The sequence below is a fragment of the Tupaia chinensis genome, unplaced genomic scaffold (genome assembly GCF_000334495.1).
Source record: "Tupaia chinensis unplaced genomic scaffold, TupChi_1.0 Scaffold000037_18, whole genome shotgun sequence".
Lineage (NCBI taxonomy): Eukaryota > Metazoa > Chordata > Mammalia > Scandentia > Tupaiidae > Tupaia > Tupaia belangeri.
In genome coordinates, this window is record NW_006159476.1 from 2,018,960 (window position 1) to 2,043,414 (window position 24,455).

The window sequence follows — 24,455 nt, forward strand, 5'->3', positions numbered from 1 at the left end:
ATTGGTCTGACATTATATATCTACATCTATCTCTCTCTCTCTCTATATATATATATATAATGTTATCACCATGGAATGTAAATTCAGATTAGACAAGAGAACTTCACAAGTGCAATAAAGCATTCTGTAGTATATCAAAGTTTATATATAATGTCAGACCAATCCAGCTTGCTTATAAATCATTAATCACTTTCATTATAGGTAATATGTTTTGTTTTACAGAGAAAAGAAATATACTGCATACATTTAAAAAGTATTCTCCATTTAGCTTTGTGTTCATACTTAAAATACATATTTCTATTCCAAGATGACATTTAAAAATTATTCTAATCTAAAAGTGTCAAAAATATAATTCTGCAATTACAAAAGAGCTAAACTAGGGACCAGCAGTTAGCATAATGGCTATGTCGCTGGACTCCCACGTAGTTGACCGCTGTTCGAGTCCCGGACCTGGTGGCTTAAACTCACACCGGGCGCGTGTGTGTGCGTGCCCAAGATCCCGAGAGGAGAATGAAGGAGAAGGGATTGCAGCGTGACCATCCCCTCTGGGGGTGATTTCTTGCTTTCTATCTCTCTGTCTGTCTCTGTCTGTCCTATAGCAAAAACCTCTCAAAAAAAAAAAAAAAAAAAAAGAGCTCACATAGAATTCATAATTAAGTTTTTCTCATGTTTACAAGTGTGATTATAAGATAAATACTACTCTGCAGTCCCACTGCAAGCTTTCTAGGTTTGGTTTAAACACATATACACATCACTTAAAGGAGGCTTTACAAATTATAGTCCATGCACTCTTTCAAAACAGTTCTCCAAGAGCCAACCATCCTAAAACCTGAAGTACACAATGAGACCACAAGGCACACAGAGAAAGGTTAAATTAGCTGGGATAAACAAGACTCCTGCATAACACCCAAAGCAGGAGATATTCTGCAGCAAACTGGTAGTACTTCAAGGTTAGTCTGTAGTCATCTTTAGAACTAGTTTCATAAGGGTTTAAGAAGGTGGAGATTTTAACACTACAGAGCACATTTGGGTGACAGGTTTCTATAATGTTAACTTGACTTTCCTGAATGACGTAGCTAGTGAATTAGTCACTTATAATTTTGGTCACAAGGCAAATCAGGTCTGTGAGATAAGAAGCCAATATTCAAAATACCTTATCTGAACCCATCAAATGATTTGTTTTTGACACAAACATGTAATCTCAATATGAGATGTCTAACTAAAGCAAGCACATCCATGTAGACCAAGATAGCATCTCTTTCTCTAAGGTTTAGGTATAGCCCACAATTCCTGATACATGGGATAGCCCATACCAAGAGTCATTGCTTCCACAACAAAGCCTAGGGTTGCCACACACATGTGGATCAGGTAAATGGACATTTTAGTATTTCCCCAACTCTTCAATTTGTATAGTCCATATGCAACAATTGCTGCAAAACCTGTCATTCCAACAGGCACAAATGGTGCCTCTTTAGCTTTTTGGATAAGTTTGGATCCCTGATCTTCATCATATGAAGGGAGAGAAGCCTTTTTGGTTGACATAGTGACTGAAGAATCTCCCTGAGAATTTCTGTTAGTTTCTGGAGAAACAAAACCACTCACACTCCAACCGGCTTCTCTGCTGTCCTCACTTTTAATGGTTCTTTTTTCATTCTTTTTGGTAACTAGGACTAAATTGGAGATTTTATCTTCAAGCATGGAAATTATTTATTCTGCGTGGTCTAATCTCTTGTTAATACTTTCAAGAGAGGTATCAATTTTCTCTGTTGTATCTTCAGAAGTTCTGTTTGATTCCTTTTTTAAAGAATCTATCTCTGTATAGAGCTCTTCCCTTTTTTTAAAAAATAAGTATTGTTGGGAACCAGCAGGTGGCATGGTGGTTAAGACTCTGGACACACCCACATGGCCAACCACGGTTTGAGTCCCATACCTGGTGGCTTGCTTTCTCACTTTTCCTCTCTCTCTCTATGTCTCTCTCTAGTCAAATTAAAATAGATGACTGAATAAATAACATGAAATAATTCTTAAAAAAAGTATTGTTGAATACTTTTGTAATCTATCTTGTACACTTCTTAAAGTGTAATACTTGAGTCCAAAAGTATGTACGAAGAGAAGGTATTACTAAAATTAGATATAATTAGACAAATCCCCCCCCCAATTTTATAAAAAATAGTTTTCTTGTCTCCCTTCCCCCCAAAAATTGAGGACTGGTTTTGGGTCCTGGTGGTTAAAGGAGCTGGATCCCACTTGACCTACTGAGTGATTGGTGTCCCGACTGGTGTGGCTTGAAAGGCATGCCAGGCACATGTGTGTGGATGCCCCAAATCCTGACAGAGTGAAGAGATGGAAGAGAAAGGATTGTGGTATGACCATACCCCATGTGGAGGATGCTTTCGCCCACTCCCTCTCTGTGTCTCTGTCTGGTAAGTGCACATGCTCTCTGGCAAAATAAATAAATAAATAAAATCAAAATTCAGGGGCAAGAGCATAAACTGAAGTCTCTTAAGCCAACAACCAAAATGGAGGTTAACATATTCATTTCACAACAAGCTTATAGAATCAATGAAGAAAATTCTGAATGTAGGCCCAGCTGTGGTGGCACAGGCAATATGGGACCATGGGTGATATGCTGGAGTCACCCCGCAGGCCAAGGTTAGAATTTTGTGCCAACCTAGATGTGTTGACCATGGCATTGCAGGGCTATAATCCTAACTGGGAGGCTGAGGTGGGAGAATTACGGTATGATGAGACCTGTGAAAAATGCCTCTTTCTCTTTGTCTCTATCTCTATTTAAAAGTTCTGAATGTAGACTAGGTACCTGTATAAGAAAATAAATCGAAAAGGCCCACAGGTAGCATGGTGATTATAGGGTGCTAGACTCCCACATAGGTGACCACAGTTCAAGTCCCAGACCTGGCAGCTTGCTTTATCACTCTCTCTCTCTGGTGAGCACAGGTAATCCTATAGCAAATTAAAAAAAATAATGATAAATAAAATTAAATAAGTAATTCTAAAAAAATAAATTGACAACTCATAAAGGTATAAATGTAAAGCATAAGAACACATGAAAGCAACTAAATTTTATACCACAATATGTCACTATTTCTGGCTCATTAAATTTACAAAGTTTGAAAAAAAAAGGTGATATCTATATCTCATGGGGGAGCAGTATGAGAAATTCTTATTAGGGGAATGCTGAAAACCTGACATGAAAATGCTAAGAAGAGCAACAGATACATATAGTCTTTCACAGTTAAATGATAGTAATATAAATGGTAATAATTTTTATTACCAAAACCACAAAGACAAGATACTAAGATTGGCAAGAGAGAAATGTCAAGTTACCTACAAAGAATATCCCATCAGACTAATAGCAGACCTCTCACTGGAAACAATGCAAGCCAGGAAAGAATGGGAAAATATATTCAAAGCATTAAGGGAAAAGCATTTTCAACCAAGAATATTGTACCCGGCAAGGTTATACTTCATATGGGAAGAAAAGACAAGAACATTCTCAGATAAACAAAACCTAAAAGAATTTACCAGCACCACACCAGATCTCCAAGAAGTTCTCAAGGGAGTGCTATATCAGGAAAATGAAGTACATACACAAACAGAAATAAGAGTTCAAAAACTCAGAAAATGGCCAATTTAATCATAGGGGCAAGTCCGGAGCTGAATATTATATCCCAGAATTTAATTGGGAAGATTGAACCACAACAGAAGATAGATTAAGTACATGAAACTGAACTGGTGAAACAGAATTGTTTGACTTTTGACTAAAACATCACTGATTTTCTCCTAGGCTTTGTTTTCCAGTTTTAAGGATTTTTGTCCTGTTTTAAGCTGTAGATGGGTTCATATATCTCCTATTTGAACAGAATCCTAACCTGTTTCCTGGCCTCAGGTTTTAATAAAGCAAAGTTCTTTAGCATTTCTTTGATTTATTAAAGGTAAAATTTCTTTTCTTAAAATTAAAAATATATTAAAAATACCTATTTCATGACCATAGTAAGCTATATAGCATCAGCCAGGTGTTACCTTATAGCATATTAACTCCACTCAGAGTTTCATGCCTAAAGTCAGACATGTCTTCACAGATATGTATATACCAGCTGAACTTGCTATTGAAAATAGATTATTTAAGAAATGTGAATCAATAAAATGTGGGGGGAAAAGGAATGGAAAACAACTGTAGACACCTGAGATAGTGTGGAAGGAGGGTCGTAAATGGCAGAAGATGAGAAATATATTTATCTGTGTGTGTGTGTGTGTGTGTGTGTGTGTATATATATATGAAACTAGAAATGGAAAATTATTGACGATAACAGATATTGTTAAGCCACTATGCAGTATATTCTGGATGGGAAATCACATTTTGTGTGCTGTGATGATGCTCAGGGAATGAATGTAAATTAATTAATTAAAAATAAAAAAATTAAAATAATAAATATTGGTTGATAAATTCAATATGAGGAAAAGTGTTCATCAGCTGACCAAATTTATAGCACTTCAAAGTAGAATACTAGAAGCTATGAGCAACTGAATTATCTTGAAAAGGGAGTGGGGAGTATTTGGAACTGGGAGTAGATGAAAAGATGATGGTGGGTACAAGTAATGAATGAGAACGATCGTTGAAACTGGTGTATTCATGGAGTGACCCAACCAGTGGTAACTCATTGGAAGTGGACTGGCAGAAAAGATAATAAAAAAGAAGTCAAAAGGGCCATCACAAGCTGTTCGTTGTGCCCTACGTTGGTATCAAATACAATATGCAATAAACATGGTACATACAATAGTTGAGTTTTTTGTTGACTTTTTTTGGGGATTGGCGGGTAAAGATGAGAATCAAGAGAAAAGACTGAGGGATACATGTTCATATAAGGGTGAAGACAAAGGGACAACATAAAAACAGTGACTCTATAACAAGCATTTGGTGCATACAAAAATCTAGACAAAGGTGATCAAATGAACATAAAACCTGTAGGCTTAGGCAAAAATCTTGGACAGAGTATTGATTGCTCTTCTACTGGATATTGAAGTTATATGACTATATGTGCCTCTTAAGGATGTTGCAAAAATTATTAATATGAGAAGAATGGATCCACATGAATGTGTGGGCAGAGCTCTGTTCTTCCATGGTTCCTTCCTTGCCCAGTAGAAGGTGTTTAGCGGGCTATGAGGCATAACTCATAGGTTGGAGGGATGTTGCCAAAACCCGAGATCTTGGGAGTGACATCAATCTCAGCGGGTGGCACCAGTGGCTTGAGAGAGAAGTTCTGAAGGATGGAGGTGAAGTAGATAAAGAGTTCCATGCGGGCCATGGCCTCACCTAGGCAGATGCGCTTTCCTGCAAGCACAGAGGAAGGTAGAAGAGTAGGTCCCACCTGCACAGATAATGAGGATGTGGGGAGCAATCTGGCCCTGACCACTTCAGTGAGCATCAGCTGCCTCATCAGCATCTCAGGGATCATACATAATTATATTATTTTATAGGGTTTCTATAAAAGTTCCATGGGCGGGGGGCATGGGTTGCAGGTGGCATGGGGGTTAAGGCACTGGACTCCTGCTTGGCCAACTGCGGTTCTAGCCTTGGACTCAGTGCCACCTACTGGGTGTGTGTGCATGCATGCCCAAAATCCTGAGAGGAGAATGAAGAAGGGGTTGTGGCATAGCCATCCCTGCCAGGGGTGGGAGTGATTTCTCACTTTCTCTCTCTCTCTCTGTCTCCAGCAAGTGCTTGCTTATGGCAAAAACCAAAAATAAATAAATAAGCTCAGTAGGTTTCTACATTCTACACTCAGCTAGGACCTGACACGAGAGCTCACTAAGCGGCAACTACTTCTTCCACAGCTCAGATTTTATCCCATTTCAAGATGGATTGGTTCTAAAAGATCCATGAATTTCAAGGTTCTGTTCATTTCAATTCCTTAAAGATTTATCAAACCCCTACTAAGTATCAAACATTGGTGGTGATGGGAGGAAGAGGGCCAGCTCCATGGCACAGTGGGAATGTAAGGCTCAAGATAAACCAGACCCTACATGGGCTCTGTGTTTCGAATCCCTGGACAAGTCAGCTTGGAACATGTCAGACACATGCAAGTGACCAGGATCTGACAAGCTGTAGGACTACAGGACACATACTCTGTGGAGGATGCCTTCCCACCCCTGAAAGGGAAAAAAAGATAGCTCACACTTAAATTATGCTTATGGTTTGTTAGGCTTTCAATTTTTTTTGAGATTAATCTCTATTTCACAGATGGGGAGCTGAAGTAATGCACTCCTTTGTAAATGGTGGAGTGGAGTTTAATTTTCCAGTCACTACCTTGACTCCTAGTTCCAATGGACACACACTTAAAATGCTACTGCTTACTATTTTATACCATGGATTGGCAAACTACCACATGTTGGGCAAATCTACGCTGATGCTTATGTTCATACAGGCAGAAAACTAGGTATTCTTTTTGCATTTTAATGGTTAAAAAGAGTCTGAAGAGTAAGATTTTATGATATGTGAAAAATTTTTGTCCTTAAAAGTTTTTCAGGCTCATATACGTGTGTGTTCATTTACGTATTATTGATAGCTGCTTTTGTAATATGATGGCAGAGGTAAGAAGATCAGATAGTGAATGTACAATTGGCAAAACCTGAAACATTTTCTATTTGGTCCTGAAAAGAAAAAGTTCTTTGACCTTCTTTTTTTTTGGAGAGGTTTTTGCTATAGGGCGCGTGCACTCACCAGAAAGACAGACAGAGACAGAGAGACAGTGAGAAATTTACCCCCCCTGGGGGGGATGGTCACACTGCAACCTCTTCTCCTCCATTTTCCTCTCAGGATCTTGGGCATGCACACACATACGCCTGGTGTGAGTTTAAGTCACCGGGTCCGGGACTCGAACTGCGGTCGACTACATGGGAGCCCAGCGACATAGTCATTACGCTAACTGCTGGTCTCTTTGACCCTCTTTTTAATGCTATTACTGTTCTAACAATTTTTTTAATGGTCAGAATCATTTTAGTATTCTTGATTTGGGGATTCTAGGATATTATGATTCTATGATGTAGTCCTCAGCCTCTCATTCTAACTTGAACTTCAAATACATACAAATGGTAGTGGTTGTATCTAGCATTTATCTGGGGGAAAGCTAGACTATAGAAACCTACCAGAGGAAAAAGGCACAAAGGCTTCGTTCTTCTTGAAGCGGCCCTGCTCATCCAGGAAGTGTTGGGGATAGAAGGCATCTGGGTAGCGGAAGTATTTGGGGTCTCTGAGGACTGAGCCAAGAAGAGGAAAGACATCTGTGCCCTGGAGTGAAGATGGAGGCAATCAGGAGAAATTGGTATTAGGTTCTGGTGGTAGGGATCTGGAAGAAGGAGGGGGTGCAGTGGCAACAATGAGAGTGTAACCCCACCTTGGGAAGAAGGTAACCTCGGAAATGAGTGTCCCGGATGACGTGATGGGGGACACCCAGGGGCACAATGTCTGTCAGTCTCTGTATCTCATGGATCACGGCATCTGTGAAGGGCATCTTGACCCGGTCGTCCACACTTGGAATTCGGTGTGGTCCAATTACGTGGTTAATCTCTTCATAGATCTTGGCTGGAAGAAGCCATGAAACATATCAGAGAACACAGGAAAGGGCCAGAAGTGTTTCTGTTAGAGAAGCCAGGGTGGGCCATTCATCTCTATCTCCATAAGAAAGTGAGCTCTGAGGGTACAAGCCATGTGCATTTGGGTCATCTCTTTATATGTAACAATTGTCACAGGGGTGGCACTTAATAAATATGCATTAGACACTGGGAGGCACACAACCTGGAACCTTGAATGCCAGCTGGGATATTTGGTTTTTACTTGAAAGCCTGAGGAACCACGGAAGGCTGACAGGGCAGTGCGCTGTGCCAGCTGGCCTTTGATACACCACATATTTTTGACAGAACGGGGAAGAGTTTCAATAATTAACTAGGAAGAATTAAAGCAAATGACAAGCAGTGATCAAGAGCACCGTTGGTGGAGTTACTCCTCTCTGCAATTTACAGGTGAGTGACCTTGGAACAAATGACTTCACCTTCTGAGCCTCTATTTCTTCATCTGCAAAATGACTTTGATGACCTGCCAAGGCCATAGAGTTGTAAACATTGCATAAAATTCAGTATGCAAGTAAGTGGGATAGTCCCCGGCACATTGAAAATGTCTCATCAATATTTGGTCATTTAGATAAGTAAAAGACAATGTAGACAATAGAGGTGAGACCAGAAAACTTTGAGTAGAAATGGGGTAGAGTCCTTCATCATCTGCACCAGGAGAAATCCTGACCTTTTTTTATATGAAATATTTTTATATGAAATATTTATTTTGCATTCATTCACTGAACATCATCACAGCATACAAGATGCAGTTTCCCATTCAGAACACACTGTATAGTGGCTTAGTCACACATGTTATCATCACAAATAATTTTCCATTTCTTGTTTTATATATATATATATATGTATATATATATGTATATACATATATATATATATACACACACACATACATATATACACACACACATATATGTATTATATAACATATATACATATATTCTCCCTCCCCCATTTCTCACTTTCTGCCATATCCCACTCTCCTCCCACTGTATCTCTGGTATCTGCAGTTGCTTTCTATTCCTTTTTTATTTTCTCCCACATTTTATTGGCTAACAAAATATCTTAATTGATCTAACTATGTTCAGTAGCTGATATATAAGTATCTGTAAACAAATGCTTGACTTTAGGCATGAAACTGAGTAGAATTAATATACTATAAAATAGCACCTAGCTGAGGCTATATAGCTTACTGTGGTCATTAAATAGGTATTTTTTAACATGTTTTTTATTTTATTTTATTTTGAGAGGTTCTCCTAGAAGGCATGTGCACTCGCCAGAAAGACAGAGAGAGACAGAGAGACAGAAAATGAGAAATCACCCCCCAGGGGGGAAGGCCATGCTGCAATCCCTTCTCCTCCATCTTCCTCTTGGGATCCTGGGCATGCATGCACATGCGCCCGGCATGAGTTTAAGCCACTGAGTCCAGAAGTCCAGTGACATAGCCATTACACTAACTGCTGGGCCCCATTAATATGTTTTTTAATTTCAAGAAAGGCAGTTTTAGCTTTAATAAAATCAAAAAATGTTAAGAGAACTTTGCTTAAGACTTAAAGCCAGGAAGCAGGTTAGGATTCTGTTCAAATAGTAGTTACCTGGATCTGTCAACAATTCAAGAGAAAAAAAATCCTTACCCCCAGACTACAAAGCATAGAAAAAGATCAGTATTGTTTTAGTCAAAAGCCATAAAACTCTATTTCATCAGCTCAGTCTCATGTACTAAATCTAACTTCTGTTGTCGTCCAAGCTTTCCGTTTAACTTCTGGAAGATAATATTCAACTCCAGATTTGTCCCTACCATTAGCCCTTTTCTTAGATGTTTTTGTAACTCTTATTTCTGTGTGTCTGTATTTAATTTTGCTGGTATAGCACTCCTTTCAGAACTTCTTGGAGAAATGGTCTGGTGTTGGTAAAGTCTTTCAGGTTTTGTTTATCTGAGGATGTTCTTGTCTTCTCTTTCCATATGAAGGATAATCTTGCTGGGTATAGTATTCTTTGTTGAAATTGTTTTTCACTCAACACTTTGCATATATTTTCTCATTCTTCCCTTACTTACATTGTTTCCAATGAGAGGTCTGCTGTTAGCCTGATGGGATATCAGTTGTAGGTAACTTGTCATTTCTCTCTTGCCAGTCTGAGTACTTTGTCTTTGTCTGTGATTTTGGTCAATCTGGCTATAATGTGTCTTGGAGAAGATTTTCTTGGGTTGATTCTACTTGGGGTCCTATGTATTTTTTGGGTCTGGATCTTTGAATGCCTCTCTAGCTTTGAAAAGTTTTCTTCCGGGATTTCATGGAATAGATTATCCTTATGAGTCTCTAAGCCTTCTAGGATACCAATTATCTGGATGTTTGGATGTTTGATGGTAGCTAGTATTTCTCGATATTCTAATCTTTTTGGACTATTTTCTCAGTCTTTGTAGTGGATATTTTTAGGCCAGAAATTCTATTTTCTACATCTGAGATTTGATCTTTTATATGACCTAGTCTGCTCTTAATACTTTCAAGGGAGGCTTTGATTTCCTATATTACAGTCTTCATCTCTAACAGTTCTGTTTGATTCTTTTTTATTGTATGTGTTTCCTCTTTCAGATCATGCAAGAACTTTCTCACCTCCTGGAACTCCTCGGTTCTATTCTCCTGCCTCTTCTGGAGTTCGTTGTCTCTCTTGCATCTCTGTTAACTTTGGCACTATAAATTCTTCATCCGACATTTCCATGATTTCCATTGAACTGTCTGTGGATGAAGAGGAGTTATTCTTTTCTCTTGGAGGAGAGGCATTTTCTTGCTTTCTCATATTTCTTGTGACCCTGTGGTAATTTCTAGTCATCTGATGGATTGTGTGTTTCTTCCTAATTCTTGAAGTTCAATCTGAGCGTTCAGGAGCATGCAGGAGGTGATCTGCAATCTCTTTGTGGTTCTGTTGTTATCCCTTTGTGCAGCAGATTCAATGGGTATTGAGGAATACGTTAACCCTAATAGCATTTGGATATTTGGTTATGATTCCCTTAGATCTGTCTAGACACTCAGTGAATGGAGATTGAGCAGCAAAGTGATGAGATAAAAAGAAAGAGAATAAGAAAACAGAGAGAGAAGAACCCCCCTAATTATTATATTTTAAAAAGCAAAAAAAATTTTAAAAAGAAAAAATTATAAAAAATGAGAAGACAGAGAGAGGCAGAGAGAGACAGAGAGAGACAGAGAGGATAGAGGGGCATCCTACCACTCAAGACTGGGGGCTGGAGGCTGAATTGTCAGTAGAAAATCTTCATTTCTCTTATTTCCTGAAATAACTTGTTCTCAGCAGAATGGAGGAATCTTCTCCCTTTGACTTATTTTGAACCACATTAGTAGAGAGAGAGGCCACACTGGGGATTTTCCTTAAGCAAGTAATACATTACCTATTATTGGAATTACCAAACCAGATCAGATTGTATTTATTGGCCATGAATTACATTTGATTTTGACAGGGCAGTCAGGTAAATAATTCCCTTCATAGATATTACCTCCTAATCTCTGTGAATGCGATGTATATTAGAGTAACAAAAGAGACTGCAGATGCCACTAAATTAGGGATCTGGATCTCCATTTCCAAATGGAGACATTATCCTTGATTATTCAGACTAGCTTTAAATATAATCACATGTGTCGGTGTAAGACAGAGACAGAGGGACTAGCAGGTGGCATGGTGGTTCAGGTGCTGGATTACCACATGGCTGACTATAGTTTGAGTCCTGGACCTGGTGGTTTAAAAATTACACCAGGGAGACCAACAGTTGGCGTAATGGCTATGTTGCTGGACTCCCATGTAGTCAACCATGGTTCAAGTCCTGGACCCAGTGGCTTAAACTCACGCTGGGCACGTGTGCATGCGTGCCCAAGATCCCGAGAGGAGAATAGAGGGGAAGAGATTGCAGCGTGGCCATCCCCCTTGGGGGGTAATTTCTCGCTTTCTGGCTCTCTGTCTTTGTCTGTCTGGCGAGCGCATGTGCTGTATAGCAAAAACCTCTCCAAAAAAGAAAAAAGAAAATCACACCAGGCACATGTGTGTGCATTACTAAAATTCCAGGAGGAGAATGGAGAAGGGATTGTGGACATCCCTCCTGAAAGGTGATTTCTCACTTTTCCTTTTTCTGTCTCTCTCTGGTCAGTGTACATGCCCTATGGCAAAAACCTAAAAATAAAAAAAAGAGAGACAGAATAGTCAGAATTAGAAAAGGAGCTTTGACAATGGAATCGAAGAAAGATTTGAGGATGCTGTGCTGCTGGCTTTGAAGACAGAGGAAGAGTTGTAAACTCAGGAATTTGAGGAATTCAGCAGTAAAAACTATAAAAAGAAAGGAATCACACATTCAACCTTGATTTCATTTGAGTAAAAGCCAGTCAGGACTTCTGAACTCCAGAACTATAAGATAATAAATTTGTGGTGCTTTAAACAACAAAGATTCTGGCCATTTATTATAGCACCCATAGAAAACGAATGATTGAGTTAGCTGGCCTCTCATACCAAGGATTTTGAGATTCCATATCCTGAGGTTCTGAAGGGTAAAGACTCTAATGCATTTCTCTTTTTGTGTCTCTTTTATTCACTTAATGTAATGTCCTCTAGTCTTGTCCATATTGCCTCAATGATAGGATTTCATTCTTTTTAATGGCTGAATAGTATTCCATTATGTGTGTGTGTGTGTGTGTGTGTGTGTGTGTGTGTGTGTGTGTATTTCACATTTTATTTATCAATTCACCTGTTGGTGGACACTTGGGCAGAAAATGTATACTATTCTTAAGTGTCAATTTAAAAAATAAGAATTGAAGGCCATAGGCATCTACATTTTTGATATTACGTCTTCCTTCTTTTAGAAGTGGGAAGTGCCAGGTAAGCAGTTTAGTGAGGACACTCACCTTCTACCTCAGGATGCTTCATTAACAACAAGAATCCATAGCGTAGTGTAGAGCTCACAGTTTCTGTGCCAGCAAAGAAGAGGTTGAGAGTGGTGAGGACCAAGTTCTTAAGATTGAATTCCGTGTGGGGATTATTTTTATCCTGAAAGTGAGAGGGATAATAAACTAAATCAGCTGCTTCTGTTTTTATTTTCTTATTTTATCCCAGAATATAAGATAAGTTTTCTTGAAAAGGTACTGTATGGATAAACCACATATGAAGGAAGAAACAGCCAGAGCAAAGGTCTGGAGACAGGTGCATGTCTGACATGAGGAACAGCAGAGAAGGGGCCAGTGGTTGGAGTGGACTGAACAGTGGGGACAATAGGAGGAAAAGTAAACAGGGTGCCTTGTAAGATTGGAAGTTTTAGACATTGGAGTCTATATATTTTTTTCTTTATTTTTTTTAAAGAAGTTTTTGCTATAGGGCGTGTGCGCTCACCAGACAGAGAGAGAGAGAGACAGAGAGATAGAAAGCGAGAAACCACCCCCTAGCTGCAATCCCTTCTCCTCCATTCTCTTCTCTGGATCTTGGGCATGCACGGACACGCGCCTGGCGTGAGTTTAAGCCACCGGGTCCGGGACGTGAACTGTGGTCAGCTACGTGGGAGTCCAGCGACATAGCCTTTATGCTAACTGCTGGTCCCTGGAGTCTATATTTTTAAACTACCAAGTGCTTAGTTTCTGTAATATAAAAAATATAAATTACGGGCCATCTTGAGGCAAGGTGTTAAGGCGGTTGGATCTCGCATGGCTGGCTGTGTTACTGGAGTTCTGGACTTGCCAGCTTAAGAATGCCAGGTGTATGTGTGTGCATCCCCCAAATCTCAGGAGTAGGGAGAGATGGAGGAGAAAGGATTGTAGCATGGCCATCGCCCATGGGGAATGGTTTCTTACTTCCTCTCTCTCTCTTTTTTCTCTCTCTCTGGCAGACACATGTGCCATCTGGTAAAACATATGTACATATATATGCTTCTAAATTTTTACATCCCTAAGACTGAACTTTTTTGTTTTTTAAGGTTTTTGTCATAGGGTGCATGCACTTGCCCGAGACAGAGAGAGAGACAATGAGAAGCAAAGTGAGAAATCACCCTACTGGGGAGGGTGGCTACCACTGCAATCCCTTCTCCTCCATTCTCCTCTCAGGGTTTTGGACATGTATGCACATGTGCCTGGCATAATTTTCAAGCCTGGGACTCAAACCATGGTTAGCCATGTGGGAGTCCAGTGCCTTAACCACCATGCCATCTGCTGGCCCCTAAGACTTCAAATTTTATTTCTTAAGTTTAAAGACTTCAAGCTTCTCAGTTTCTCAAATTTTAAGATTCTTGAGATTTATTTTATTTTTCTATGGTTATGGTTATGATTAGAAAGCTGTAATATTTTAGATTTCCATGCACCTAACATTTCCAGAGTCAACATTTATTCTTACTTTATTTTATTTTTAGATTTTGGCCAGAGAATGTGTGTACTCACCAGAGAGAAGGAGAGGGAGAGAGAGAAAATGAGAAATAACCCTCTAGGGAGCATAGCTATGCCACAATCTCTTCTCCATTTTCCTCTCAGGGTTTAGGGAAAACAAGTCCAGGGGCACACATGTGCATGAGATTGGTGTGCTTTTACTGGCCACTGGGTCCAGGACTTGAACTATGGAGTCAGCCACATGGAATCCAATACCTTAACCACCATGCCACTTGCTGGCCTCCAAAGTTTATTTCAAAGATGTAAGCGTTTATACTTTTACAGTTTCTGTGTATCTTATCCATAGATAAAGTAAACCATGTGAGGGGCTGGTGTGCAGTGGTGACAACTGAGTCCACGTGGGAAAGGTCCTAGGTTCATGTCCCAGGATCTCTCTGAATATGTGGCACACACATGATCTGGGCTGGCTGAGACTGTGAGTGGATCTTGATATGAGCGTGTTCTGTCGGTGGTCTCTTTCCCAAAAAAAATGTTTTATTTATTTTTAAAAAATAATTTATTCATTTAATTCCGTTTGTTATTATTACTTTTTAATTTGATCAGAGAGAGACAGAGAGAGAGAGAAAGGGAAAGTGAGAAAGCAAGCCACCAGGTCTGGGACTCAAACCACGGTCTGCCATGTGGGAATCCAGTGTCCTTAACCAAAATGCCACCTGCTGGCCCCAGAAATAAATGTTTTAAAAAAGTAAACCCTATGAAATAACACTGGCTCTTTTGTTTCCAGCATTTGCAAAGTTCATAGGTACTGACAGTAGGGGATGAGGAGAGGATGGAGGATGGAGGAGGAGTACCTGGTGCATCTTAATGAGGAAGCAGTCAATGAAGTCCCGAGGGTTTTGGGGATCAAAGGATGCTTCATTGATTTTGACCTTGGAAGCAATGTAGTCCTTGAGCTCCTCTATCAAGTAGTAGAGGTGATTGTGTCTTCCTGGCAAATATTGCATGATTCCAGAGTACATGTCGTATAGCTGTGAGGAATGGGCAAAAGGGATTTGTCAGCAAAGGGCACCAGAGGCCAGCAAGGGCTAGGTCTGGAGTCAGACAGCTGGGACCAAAGTCCAGGTAATGGTGGATCTGAGAATTGGGTGAGGCCCTTTACTTCTTGGAAACTCGAGCATACTGACACTTGCCTCCTGGGTTATGGGGGGGGAGGTTAAGTGAGGAATAGGTAGGTGCTTAGTAAACTGAGATTGAGGGACAAGCAGAGGGGTGGCTGGTGAGCACCTGTGCCCAGGGGGTGCTCATCTCGATGAAAGTCTCATTGATCATCCGCAGCAGGCTCAGGAACTGCTTGTCCTCATAGTCAAAGCGGCTTCCAAAGACAACGGAACTGATGACGTTGGAGACGGTGCGGCTCAGGAAGAAGGTAGGCTCTATGGGGGCACCTGGATGATGGAAATTCTCCATGTTGGAGGCAGTGATTAGCAATATGGGGTGTGGAATTTCTCAGTCATAGATTTGAGTCCTGGCTCTACTGATTAAGAGCAAGTATGAATTACTTATTATTATTATTATTATTATTTTGGAGAAGCTTTTGCTATAGGGTGCATGTGCTCGCCAGCCAGCCAGAAAGAGAGAGATAGGAAGCAAGAAATCACTCCCCAGGGGGGATGGCCATGCTGCAATCCCTTCTCTTCCATTCTCCTCTCGAGATCTTGCATGCCCAGCGTGAGTTTAAGCCACCAGGTCCGGACCTCGAACCGCAGTTGGCTACATGGGAGTTCAGCGACATAGCCATTACACTAACTGCTGGTACCTGAATTGCTTAATTTTTGTCTTTGGGTCTAGATTTCCCAATCTGAAGAGTGGTTTAGAAACCACTACATTGGATCATAAAGATTCAGGGTAATTATTTCTGTAGAGTGCTTAGTACAGTGGCTGGCATGTAGCAAGCACTTAAGAAATGCTGGTGGAAGGTCAGATGGTGGTGCAGCAATAATACAACTGTACTCACATAGGAGTCCTGGGCCTTGGGACACCCATGCCTGTGATTCAGGCTGGTTGAGGCTGGAGGTAAATCGTGTCATGGATACCCTGTTGGGACACCTGTTTCTCTATGTGTGTGTCTCTCTTTCTCTCTCATGGAAGAAATGAATGGATAAAATTTGAAAAGAAAAAAAATACTGGCAGAGCTTAATCATTATTTTTAGAATTATTATTATTATTTATAATTAATCATGTTTTTGTTATCAATACTTAAATGTATTTGTGGTGGAGAGTCACAAATTTTGGAGAAAGATGGTAGTAAGGGACATATTAAAAAAGAAAAAGAAGAATGCCTGGATTTTGTCTAGCTCTACCAGTGATTTCATTTGGAGTATTACAAAAATCACTGGCAGGCTGGCCCCATAGCATAGCAGTTAGGCCCTGTGCATAGTCGGATCCCACATGGCCAGCCAAAGTTCAAATCTAGCCCTGGTGGTGGAAAAATGAAGGAAAAAGGATTGCAGCATAACCATGCCCCACTGGGGGATGCCCTCTCTCTGTTAAGTGCCCACATCCTCTGACAATGAAAAAAAAAATCATTTCCAGGTCAGCTGGTGGCATAGTGGTTAAGACAGCTGAATTCTACATGGCCAACTACATGGTTCAAACTCCAGACTTGGCAGTTTAAAAAATACGTGCCCAAAATCCTGAGAGGAGAAGGGATTAAGGTGTGGCCACCCCCCGGGGGGGGGCGAGGATGCTTTTTCACTTTCTCTCTCTCCCTGGTGTGCACACATGCCTTTAAACAAATGAAAAAAAATGTTCTCCTAGACCTCATCTGTACCATCTACAAAACAATATTCTAGCCAGATCACGTGTGCTTGCCAGAGATTCTCCAGAACAATGAACATATTCACAGCTATATAATTTTACAAGTAATTTCTTGGGATTTATGAATATTAAAAGCCTTCTGTAAATCCTCTTAATAACTCATGGATGAGGAACTTCTCATTTAGAGAAACGTATCTCTACTTTTAATATTTTTATCTATATATCTCTGTATTTATCAGCCTCTGTGACTCCAGTGTTTTCATATCCTGTTTCTGGGTAGAGATTGGACTTCTTTAAAATATAATAAAATTAGTACAGGATTTCTGATTTTCAAGACAAAAAATTTCTGAAGATTTGTTTTACAACAATGTGAATATACTTAACATCACTAAACAGTGATATAAAAATGGTTAAGATGTTATTTATGTTATTTTTTACCACACTAGAAATACATAAATATAACGAAATATGATCCTGTCTCCAGAAAAAGTCACAAGTTCACATATTGCCAAAGTTTATGTATAATATTAGGAATTAATAGACTTCTTGAGCTACACCAATTAAAGTTTCTGGACAGTGGTCTCTAATGTACATTTTTTTGGAGAAGTTTTTGCTGTAGGGCACGTGTGCTTGCCAGAGAGACAAAGACACAGAAACAGGAAGCGAGAAATCACCTCTCAAGGAGGATGGCCACACCACAATTCTTTCTCCTCCATTCTCCTCTCAGGATTTTTAGCACACACGCACATGCCCAGAGTAAGTTTTAAGTCGCTGGGGACTTGAACCGTGTTTGCCTATGTGGGAGTCCAGTGATGTAATCATTAGACCATCTGCTTGTCCCTCTATGTACATTTTTAACATGAATCTGGTTGGAAATCTTTGCAAATCCTTAATAATTTTCACCCTCTTGCATTCTAGAATTTTCTCTCACCAAGACTCATCTTCTCATGACTGAAGTCTCCATAACCACCCAGTTGTCTAGTAGCCCTCCTCCTTGTGGCCCCCATACCCTTGGTCTTTCGGAATTCCTTCAGTAGGAAGCCAGCCTCCTCTTGGATCCGCTCCTCAATGCTTCGCTTTCCCATCCCGAAGTCCCGAAGGATGGTCAGAGAGAAGCGTCGGAGAATCCTCCATCGTTCTCCATTCGCCAGAGCCACACCTGCCAGAGTCTCAGTGTCAGGCTCCTGCCCCTCCCCCATGTCCTGTGTTCAACTCTACTAGACAAGAATGGAGACACCTTATGAATGCTCTGAACTCTACTCTTGAGGGAGCTCCTCCAAACCTTTCAGGTTCAGTGAGGAGATTAAGATTCTCTCCTCACAGGACCTCAAAAACAGTCCAGACTGATCTGGAGGAAAAGGGAATCAGGCTAGGAATGACTGGGAGAGATCAAGGGAGAGTATCTTATAGGACAGATGTCTGGAATTGGATAAATAACTGGATGAATGGTAGCAAGATTTATGACTTGGAATGATGAATGGATGGATGGGCAAAGAGTGAATGGATGAATGGTTTGAGATGGATGGTTAATGGTTGGAAGGATGAATAGATAGATTAAAATATCTATAAATGATGAAGGGTTAATAAATGGATGAGCACAATGATAAACAGATGGTTAAGTGGAAAGTTCATTGATAAATATATACTGAGAGATGATATTGGGTCATCAGAAAAGCCATGACGTATTTTTCTGTTTTTCTATGCCAAAAATACATCATAACTTTTCTGACAACTCAATAGAATGCAAAGACATTTGTACAAAAGGAATATTTAGTGAACAGGTTTTGATGGATTTATGGCTTAATGGATAGAAAGTAGAAAGGGTGTAGGAATAGACAGAAGGGTGGGATGATGAAAAAATAGGAAGATTCTGTTTAGGATTGAGGGATGCAGGTAGTTAGAGAGGGCGTGTGGGTAACACTAGACAGGGATCTATTTAAATGAAGTAGGCAGAGATATATGGGTTAGGTACGTGTGTCTGTGTAGAAAGATAAGAAGGGTTGGATATGAGAGCTTCAGTGGGTCCACAAAGAATATCACTAACCTATTAGATATAAGAACAGAAATAACTTAGCAGTATTTTAGAGTGAGATGGTTTGGGTTTGGGTTCAAATTAAGTGGCCTTACTGCTTACCTGTGTGATATTACCCAACCCTTTTCACCCTCAGCTTTCTCAAAGGATTCAATGCAATCATTCATGCAGAGAATTTACCAAAGAACCCGTTAACGTAAGAAATGCACAATAATGATTCTTGGTTTTGTTGTTGTTACCTACCATGACCTTGGAAGTTTCGTTCTACTGAAGCCAGTTCTCCACGGCCACTGAACTCATCTGCTTGGTCGACCAAAGCTTCCTTAACTGCTTCATGTCCACATAAGACAACTACTGGCCGGGGACCCATGTACACAGTGAACACAGGGCCATATTTCTCTCTGAGCTGGGAGTGAAAGAAGATACAAGAAGAGGAGGCAGATTGGACTACCGAGTGTAAATCAATAAAGGGTTTTAGAGGATGGAGATTTCAGAAGTATATAAATGTGGAAATAATTAATACTGGTAAGTCCTGGGCTTGGGAGATCTATTGGGAAAAAGGAATAGACGTGTTGGCTGTTGTAATCCTGGGGGGAAAAATTCCACAACTCCTCCCCCGACACATACCCCAACAGTCTTGTTTCCTTATTTTAAAAAGATGGACTAGATTAGATAAACTCCAAGATCTAATCTCTCTGAAATGCTAACTTTCTAGAATTGAGAGTTTATGATACTGAGTCTCAAAGTTCAAAGACAGGACCAGGAATAGAACAGGAGTAACACAACTTCATCCACAAGGGAAAGGTCCTAGGTTTGCATCCTAGGACCTCCTTGAGCATGCTGGGTGTACGTGTGTGTGCCTGTCATCTTGGCCAACTGAGAGTGTGGTTGGATTGCAGCATGAGAACCCCACAGAGGGTCTCCTGCCTTCTCTAAAATGAAGCTTTTTAAAGAAAGTTCTTAGACAACCTGCATACTAGAGTCCTGTCTTTAAGGATATAAGGTAACGTCATTTTGAACCTCAAAGATTGTGGGAGTCTTATTTCAATGTGCTAAGAATTTGTTTCCAATACATTAAGATTCTGAAATTTCAGAATGCTAAGGTTACAAAGTCTGTGTTTTCAAGACTCTATGTTTTGGAAACCATAAGGCTCTGTGTATATCTGGGTTTAGGATGAATTACTTCTAGCCCTGTGAGAGGAGGCTGACAGACTCACCTTCATGAAAGACTGGAAGGTAGCGTCAGTGCGAACTTGCAGCAGGTTCCCCAGGAAAGGTATTGGTGTGGGGCCCGGGGGAAGCTTTCCCCCCTTGTTCCTTTGTTTCCAGGCAATGAGGATGAACAGGCAAGACAAACAGAGTGCCAGGAAGATGGTGAAGGCCCCTCCTAACTCCATGGTGCCAGGTGAAAGGATTGCGTCCTGCGGGCCAGGTCCTGCCTAAATAGGTTTTAGGAGATCATTTTATACCAACATCTGAATACCCTGGGATTTGAGTTTTCAGGGTGTATACAATCAGAAAAGAGATTGCTTTATTTAGGAACTTGTTATATAACCTATAATCTCCCATCTGAATAAAGATGAATGGAATCCACCCAGCAAAATCTACTGGGGCCATTCCCTTTCTTTATATTTCTAGTCCTTTAGTTTTTCTTTCTCAGCCCAACCCCTGGTTTAACATTTCTTAGTGGAGTATGGGAGGCAGTTGAATATCTCTTTAAGCTATTGAGTTTAGGATTCAGGGAATCTAGGTTCAAGTTTTAGCTCCATCTTTTCTTCACTGGGTTCCCCCCATTTTTTAAAGAAAGTCTTGATAGACAACAGGAATAATTCCTTTTTTCATCCTTTAATTAGGGATGACATTAATTAACTTATTTTTAAGTTTTTGCCATAGGGTGTGTGAGCTTGCCAGAGAGAGAGAGAGAGAGAGAGAGAGAAGGAACTGAGAAATCATCTCCCAAGTGGATGGCCACACCACAATCCCTTCTCCTCTATTCTTCCTCAGAATTTTGGGCATGCATTCACATGTGCCCAGCATGATTTTCAAGCTGCTGGGTCCAGAACTTGAACCATGGTTGGCCATTTGGGAATCCAGTGCCTTAACCATCATGTCACCTGCTAACTCCCAACTCTATCTAATAATTTAAATTAGTGGTCCCCTGGCTGGCCCTGTAACTCAGTAGTTAAGGGAGACAAATCCCACATGGTCAAGCATGGTTTAAATCCCGGCCCTGGCAGCTTAAAAAAATCATGTGTGCCCAAAATCCCAATAAGAAGGGGGAATGGGAAGAAGGATTGCAACATAACCACATCACACTGGGGGTAGGGGGTGAGTTCTTGCTCTTTCTCTCTCTCTCTCTCTAGTGCTTTATAGCCAAAAAAATAAAAATAATTATAAGTGGTTCTCAATTCTTTTTGTATCAAATATTTTCAAATCTTCTTTACTGTCTGAAAACAAAATTCCTGGGTATTATGTCCCACCCATATATATTGTTAAATAAAATCCTATGCCCTTCTCACGTGTCTGGATTCTCGGATTTGGAAACTGAATCCCTTAGGGAACCTGCAGTTTTGGGAATAGGATCTGGTTAGCTAAGGTGAGTCATTCTGTGTCTGAGAGAAGTGGTGGGAATTCTGGGAAATCTGACTGATTCATACAGCACCACCATCCAGGTGCTGAATCTGTTTCCAGGATGTCTTTCTTGGAGTAGAGATTCATCTCTAGGATATTACCTTTGATGGTCTTACCCCCCACCCCCATTCTGTTTCCCTCACACATATTTACATCCATTCAGGGTTAGTCTCTTAATTATGCTGTGGTGATGTGTGTCATGGTGTTGGGAACAATGCGTATGGTCTTCCCACTGTACAAGAGGTGAGAGGGAAAGTCTCCTGAGCCCTCACCATCCCACTTCCAGAAAGGAAGCCAAGAGTGAAGGCATTTGAACTGAAGACTGGAAGCAAGTGGAAAAGGAAAAATAATGTCAGAGAACTTAAGACAGAGACAGGCAGGTTGTACCAGGTTTCATGCGATAGAGATAGAGACCAAGACTGAGAGGAATGAAGAGAGAAGGGGTGCAGAGAAACAGAACCAGAGTGAGATCAGAATAGCAATCAAAGAGAGATAGAGCGAGTGAGATAGTCAGTGACTCAAAGATAAATACCAAAGAAGATACAGAGACAAAAAGAAATATAAGGGCCAAACAGTGATTCAGCAGTAATGCAACACTCTGTAAGGTGGACCCAAATGAAAGGTTATAAGTTTGCATCCAGAGACCTCTCTGAACATGCCAGAGATGCATGCCCACAATCCAAGGCTGACAGAGGCTAGGGATTCAGCTGTCCTAACCACCACATCACCAACTAGCCCAAGAAAGAAGTTTTTATTTTATTTTTTGAAAAGATTTTTGCTATAGGGTGTGTGTGCTCACTGGAGAGACAGAGAGACAGGAAACAAGAAATCATCCCTCAGGGGGGATAGCCATGTCATAGTCCCTTCTCCTCCAGTCTCCTCTTGGGATTTTGGGCACACATGTACATACACCCAGTGTGAGTTTTAAGTTGCCGGGTCCAGGACTTAAACCATGGTTGACTACGTGGGAGTTCAGTGATGTAACAATCATGCCATCCACTGGTCCCAGAAAGAAACTTTTTAAGAAAGGAAAATTAAAGAAATATATAGATAGAATACTAAAAGGACAGGGAACAAAGTTTCCATGAGACAGAGACTGAGAGGGTAACATATGATTGAGGAGAGAAACGAGAAAAGTCAAGAGACAAAGTGACCCTATCCTTCTAAAACACACACACACACACACACACACACACACCCCTCATGACTCAAATAGAAAGATTAGTGGCTACAGAAGCATGGAAAAAATGGAAAAAGATTATGGATGCTGGAGACAGTGTAGGAAGAGGGGGGAAGAGGGGGAGAATGAGAGGAAAGGAATCAAGGAGAAAAATAGAGAGGCAAGATATTTAAGGGACACAGAAATGGAGGATTATCTCTTGATGATAACATATATGATATCTTCAACTGGACAGATGTGAAGTGCATTCATGTTGGGTAAGTTAAATTTACAAGCTGTAGTGATATACAGAGATTAAATTTATAAAATAAACAATAAGGAGCCAGCAGGTGGCATGGGTAGAATTCCATTATTATGGAATAAGGAGAAAAGAAATACTGGGGGACATTTAAATACCTCTGAAATATAAATTTTTTTCTCAGTCATATATGGATTGATGTATTAAACCAGATGGCAACAAGAGTTATATTTCCAGGCACTCTAAACATCTGAATGCCTTTTCTCCTTGTATTCAAGATATTCCCCAACAGTGCACAACCTTTCAGGGAGTTTCACAGAATATGCAATGCCCATCCAGTATCTCTAGGTTATAAGAACACTTCCTTTAAGGTGATTTGAGTAATTTTTTTTCTTTTTTTCTTTCTTTGGGAGGGGATTTTGCTATAGGGTGAATGCACTCACCAGAAAGAGAGAGACAGAAAGTGAGAAATCACCCCCCAGGGGGGTTGGCTACACCACAATCCCTTCTCCATTCTCCTCTCGGGATCTTAGGCACGCATGCACACGCGCCTGGCGTGAGTTTAAGCCACCGGGTCTTGGACTCGAACCGCGGTTGACTACATGGGAGTTCAGCCACATAGCCATTACGTTAATTGCTGATCCTGATTTGAGTAATTTCTGACCACATGCTCTGCCTGTTTGAATGACAAGACACTCTGCCTGTCAAGCACACATCTCACTGCTTAGCACAAAGGTGACACTTAATAGGGACCAGCAGATGGTGTAATGGTTATGTCACTGGACTCCCATGTAGTTGTCTGTGGTTCGAGTCTTGGACTCAGCTGCTTAAACTCATGCCAGGTGTGTGTGTGTGTGTGTGTGTGTGTGTGTGCATGACTGCTCAAACGTGTGTGTGTGTGTGTGTGTATGCATGCTCAAAATCCTGAGAGGAAAATGGAAGAGAAGGGATTGAGGTGTGGCCACTCCCATGGTGATTTCTTGCTTTCTGTCTCTCTTTCTCTCCAGTGAACACACGTATCCTATAGCAAAAATCTACATTTGTCTCTATTTCATAGTTTGGCTTCCTTTGCTCAGCATTTAATCTTCCATATTCATCCACTTTCTATCAAATGCCAAGGTCTCATTGTTTTTATGGCTGAGTAGTATTCCATAGTATTTATGTCCCACACTTTTTCAATCCATTTATCTGTCTTGAGTGCCTGCCTCTTTGTCTCTGTGACTCATAGGAGAAATTTTAAACTAAATAAAAAATATCTAAAAATGACAGTAATAATTTGTTATTTCCCATAATTTCTGTGTCAATGAATTTAAAGCCATAATCTCATGTACCCTCTGGGAGTCATCCTTGTACTTATACCTACCCCTACTTCTTTTCTGCATTTCCTCTTCCGTTAGAACTCCAGCTTGGAGTTCTAGCATAGAATCACAGCACACCAGAGCTTGTATTTTTCTTTTTTTCTTTCTGCTTGCTTGCTTTCTTTTTCTTTCTTTCTTTCTTTCTTTCTTTCTTTTTCTTTCTTTCTTTCTTTCTTTCTTTCTTTCTTTCTTTCTT

The 24,455-nt window shown here is 40.4% G+C and overlaps 1 protein-coding gene and 1 pseudogene across 1 annotated transcript; both read right to left on the minus strand.

The window, feature by feature from the left end:
* Nucleotides 1-1,263: 1,263 nt before the first annotated feature.
* Nucleotides 1,264-1,542, minus strand: LOC102485802 (HIG1 domain family member 1A, mitochondrial pseudogene; annotated as a pseudogene).
* A 3,626-nt stretch (nt 1,543-5,168) lies between these two features.
* Nucleotides 5,169-20,249, minus strand: LOC102486227 (cytochrome P450 2G1). The gene is made up of 9 exons (XM_006140489.1): nt 20,070-20,249; nt 19,096-19,258; nt 17,830-17,979; nt 15,288-15,448; nt 14,855-15,031; nt 12,543-12,684; nt 7,413-7,600; nt 7,165-7,306; nt 5,169-5,350 (listed from the first exon to the last, which is right to left on the minus strand). Exons 1-9 carry the CDS (start codon nt 20,247-20,249, stop codon nt 5,169-5,171), a joined length of 1,485 nt encoding a protein of 494 aa, XP_006140551.1.
* Nucleotides 20,250-24,455: the final 4,206 nt, after the last annotated feature.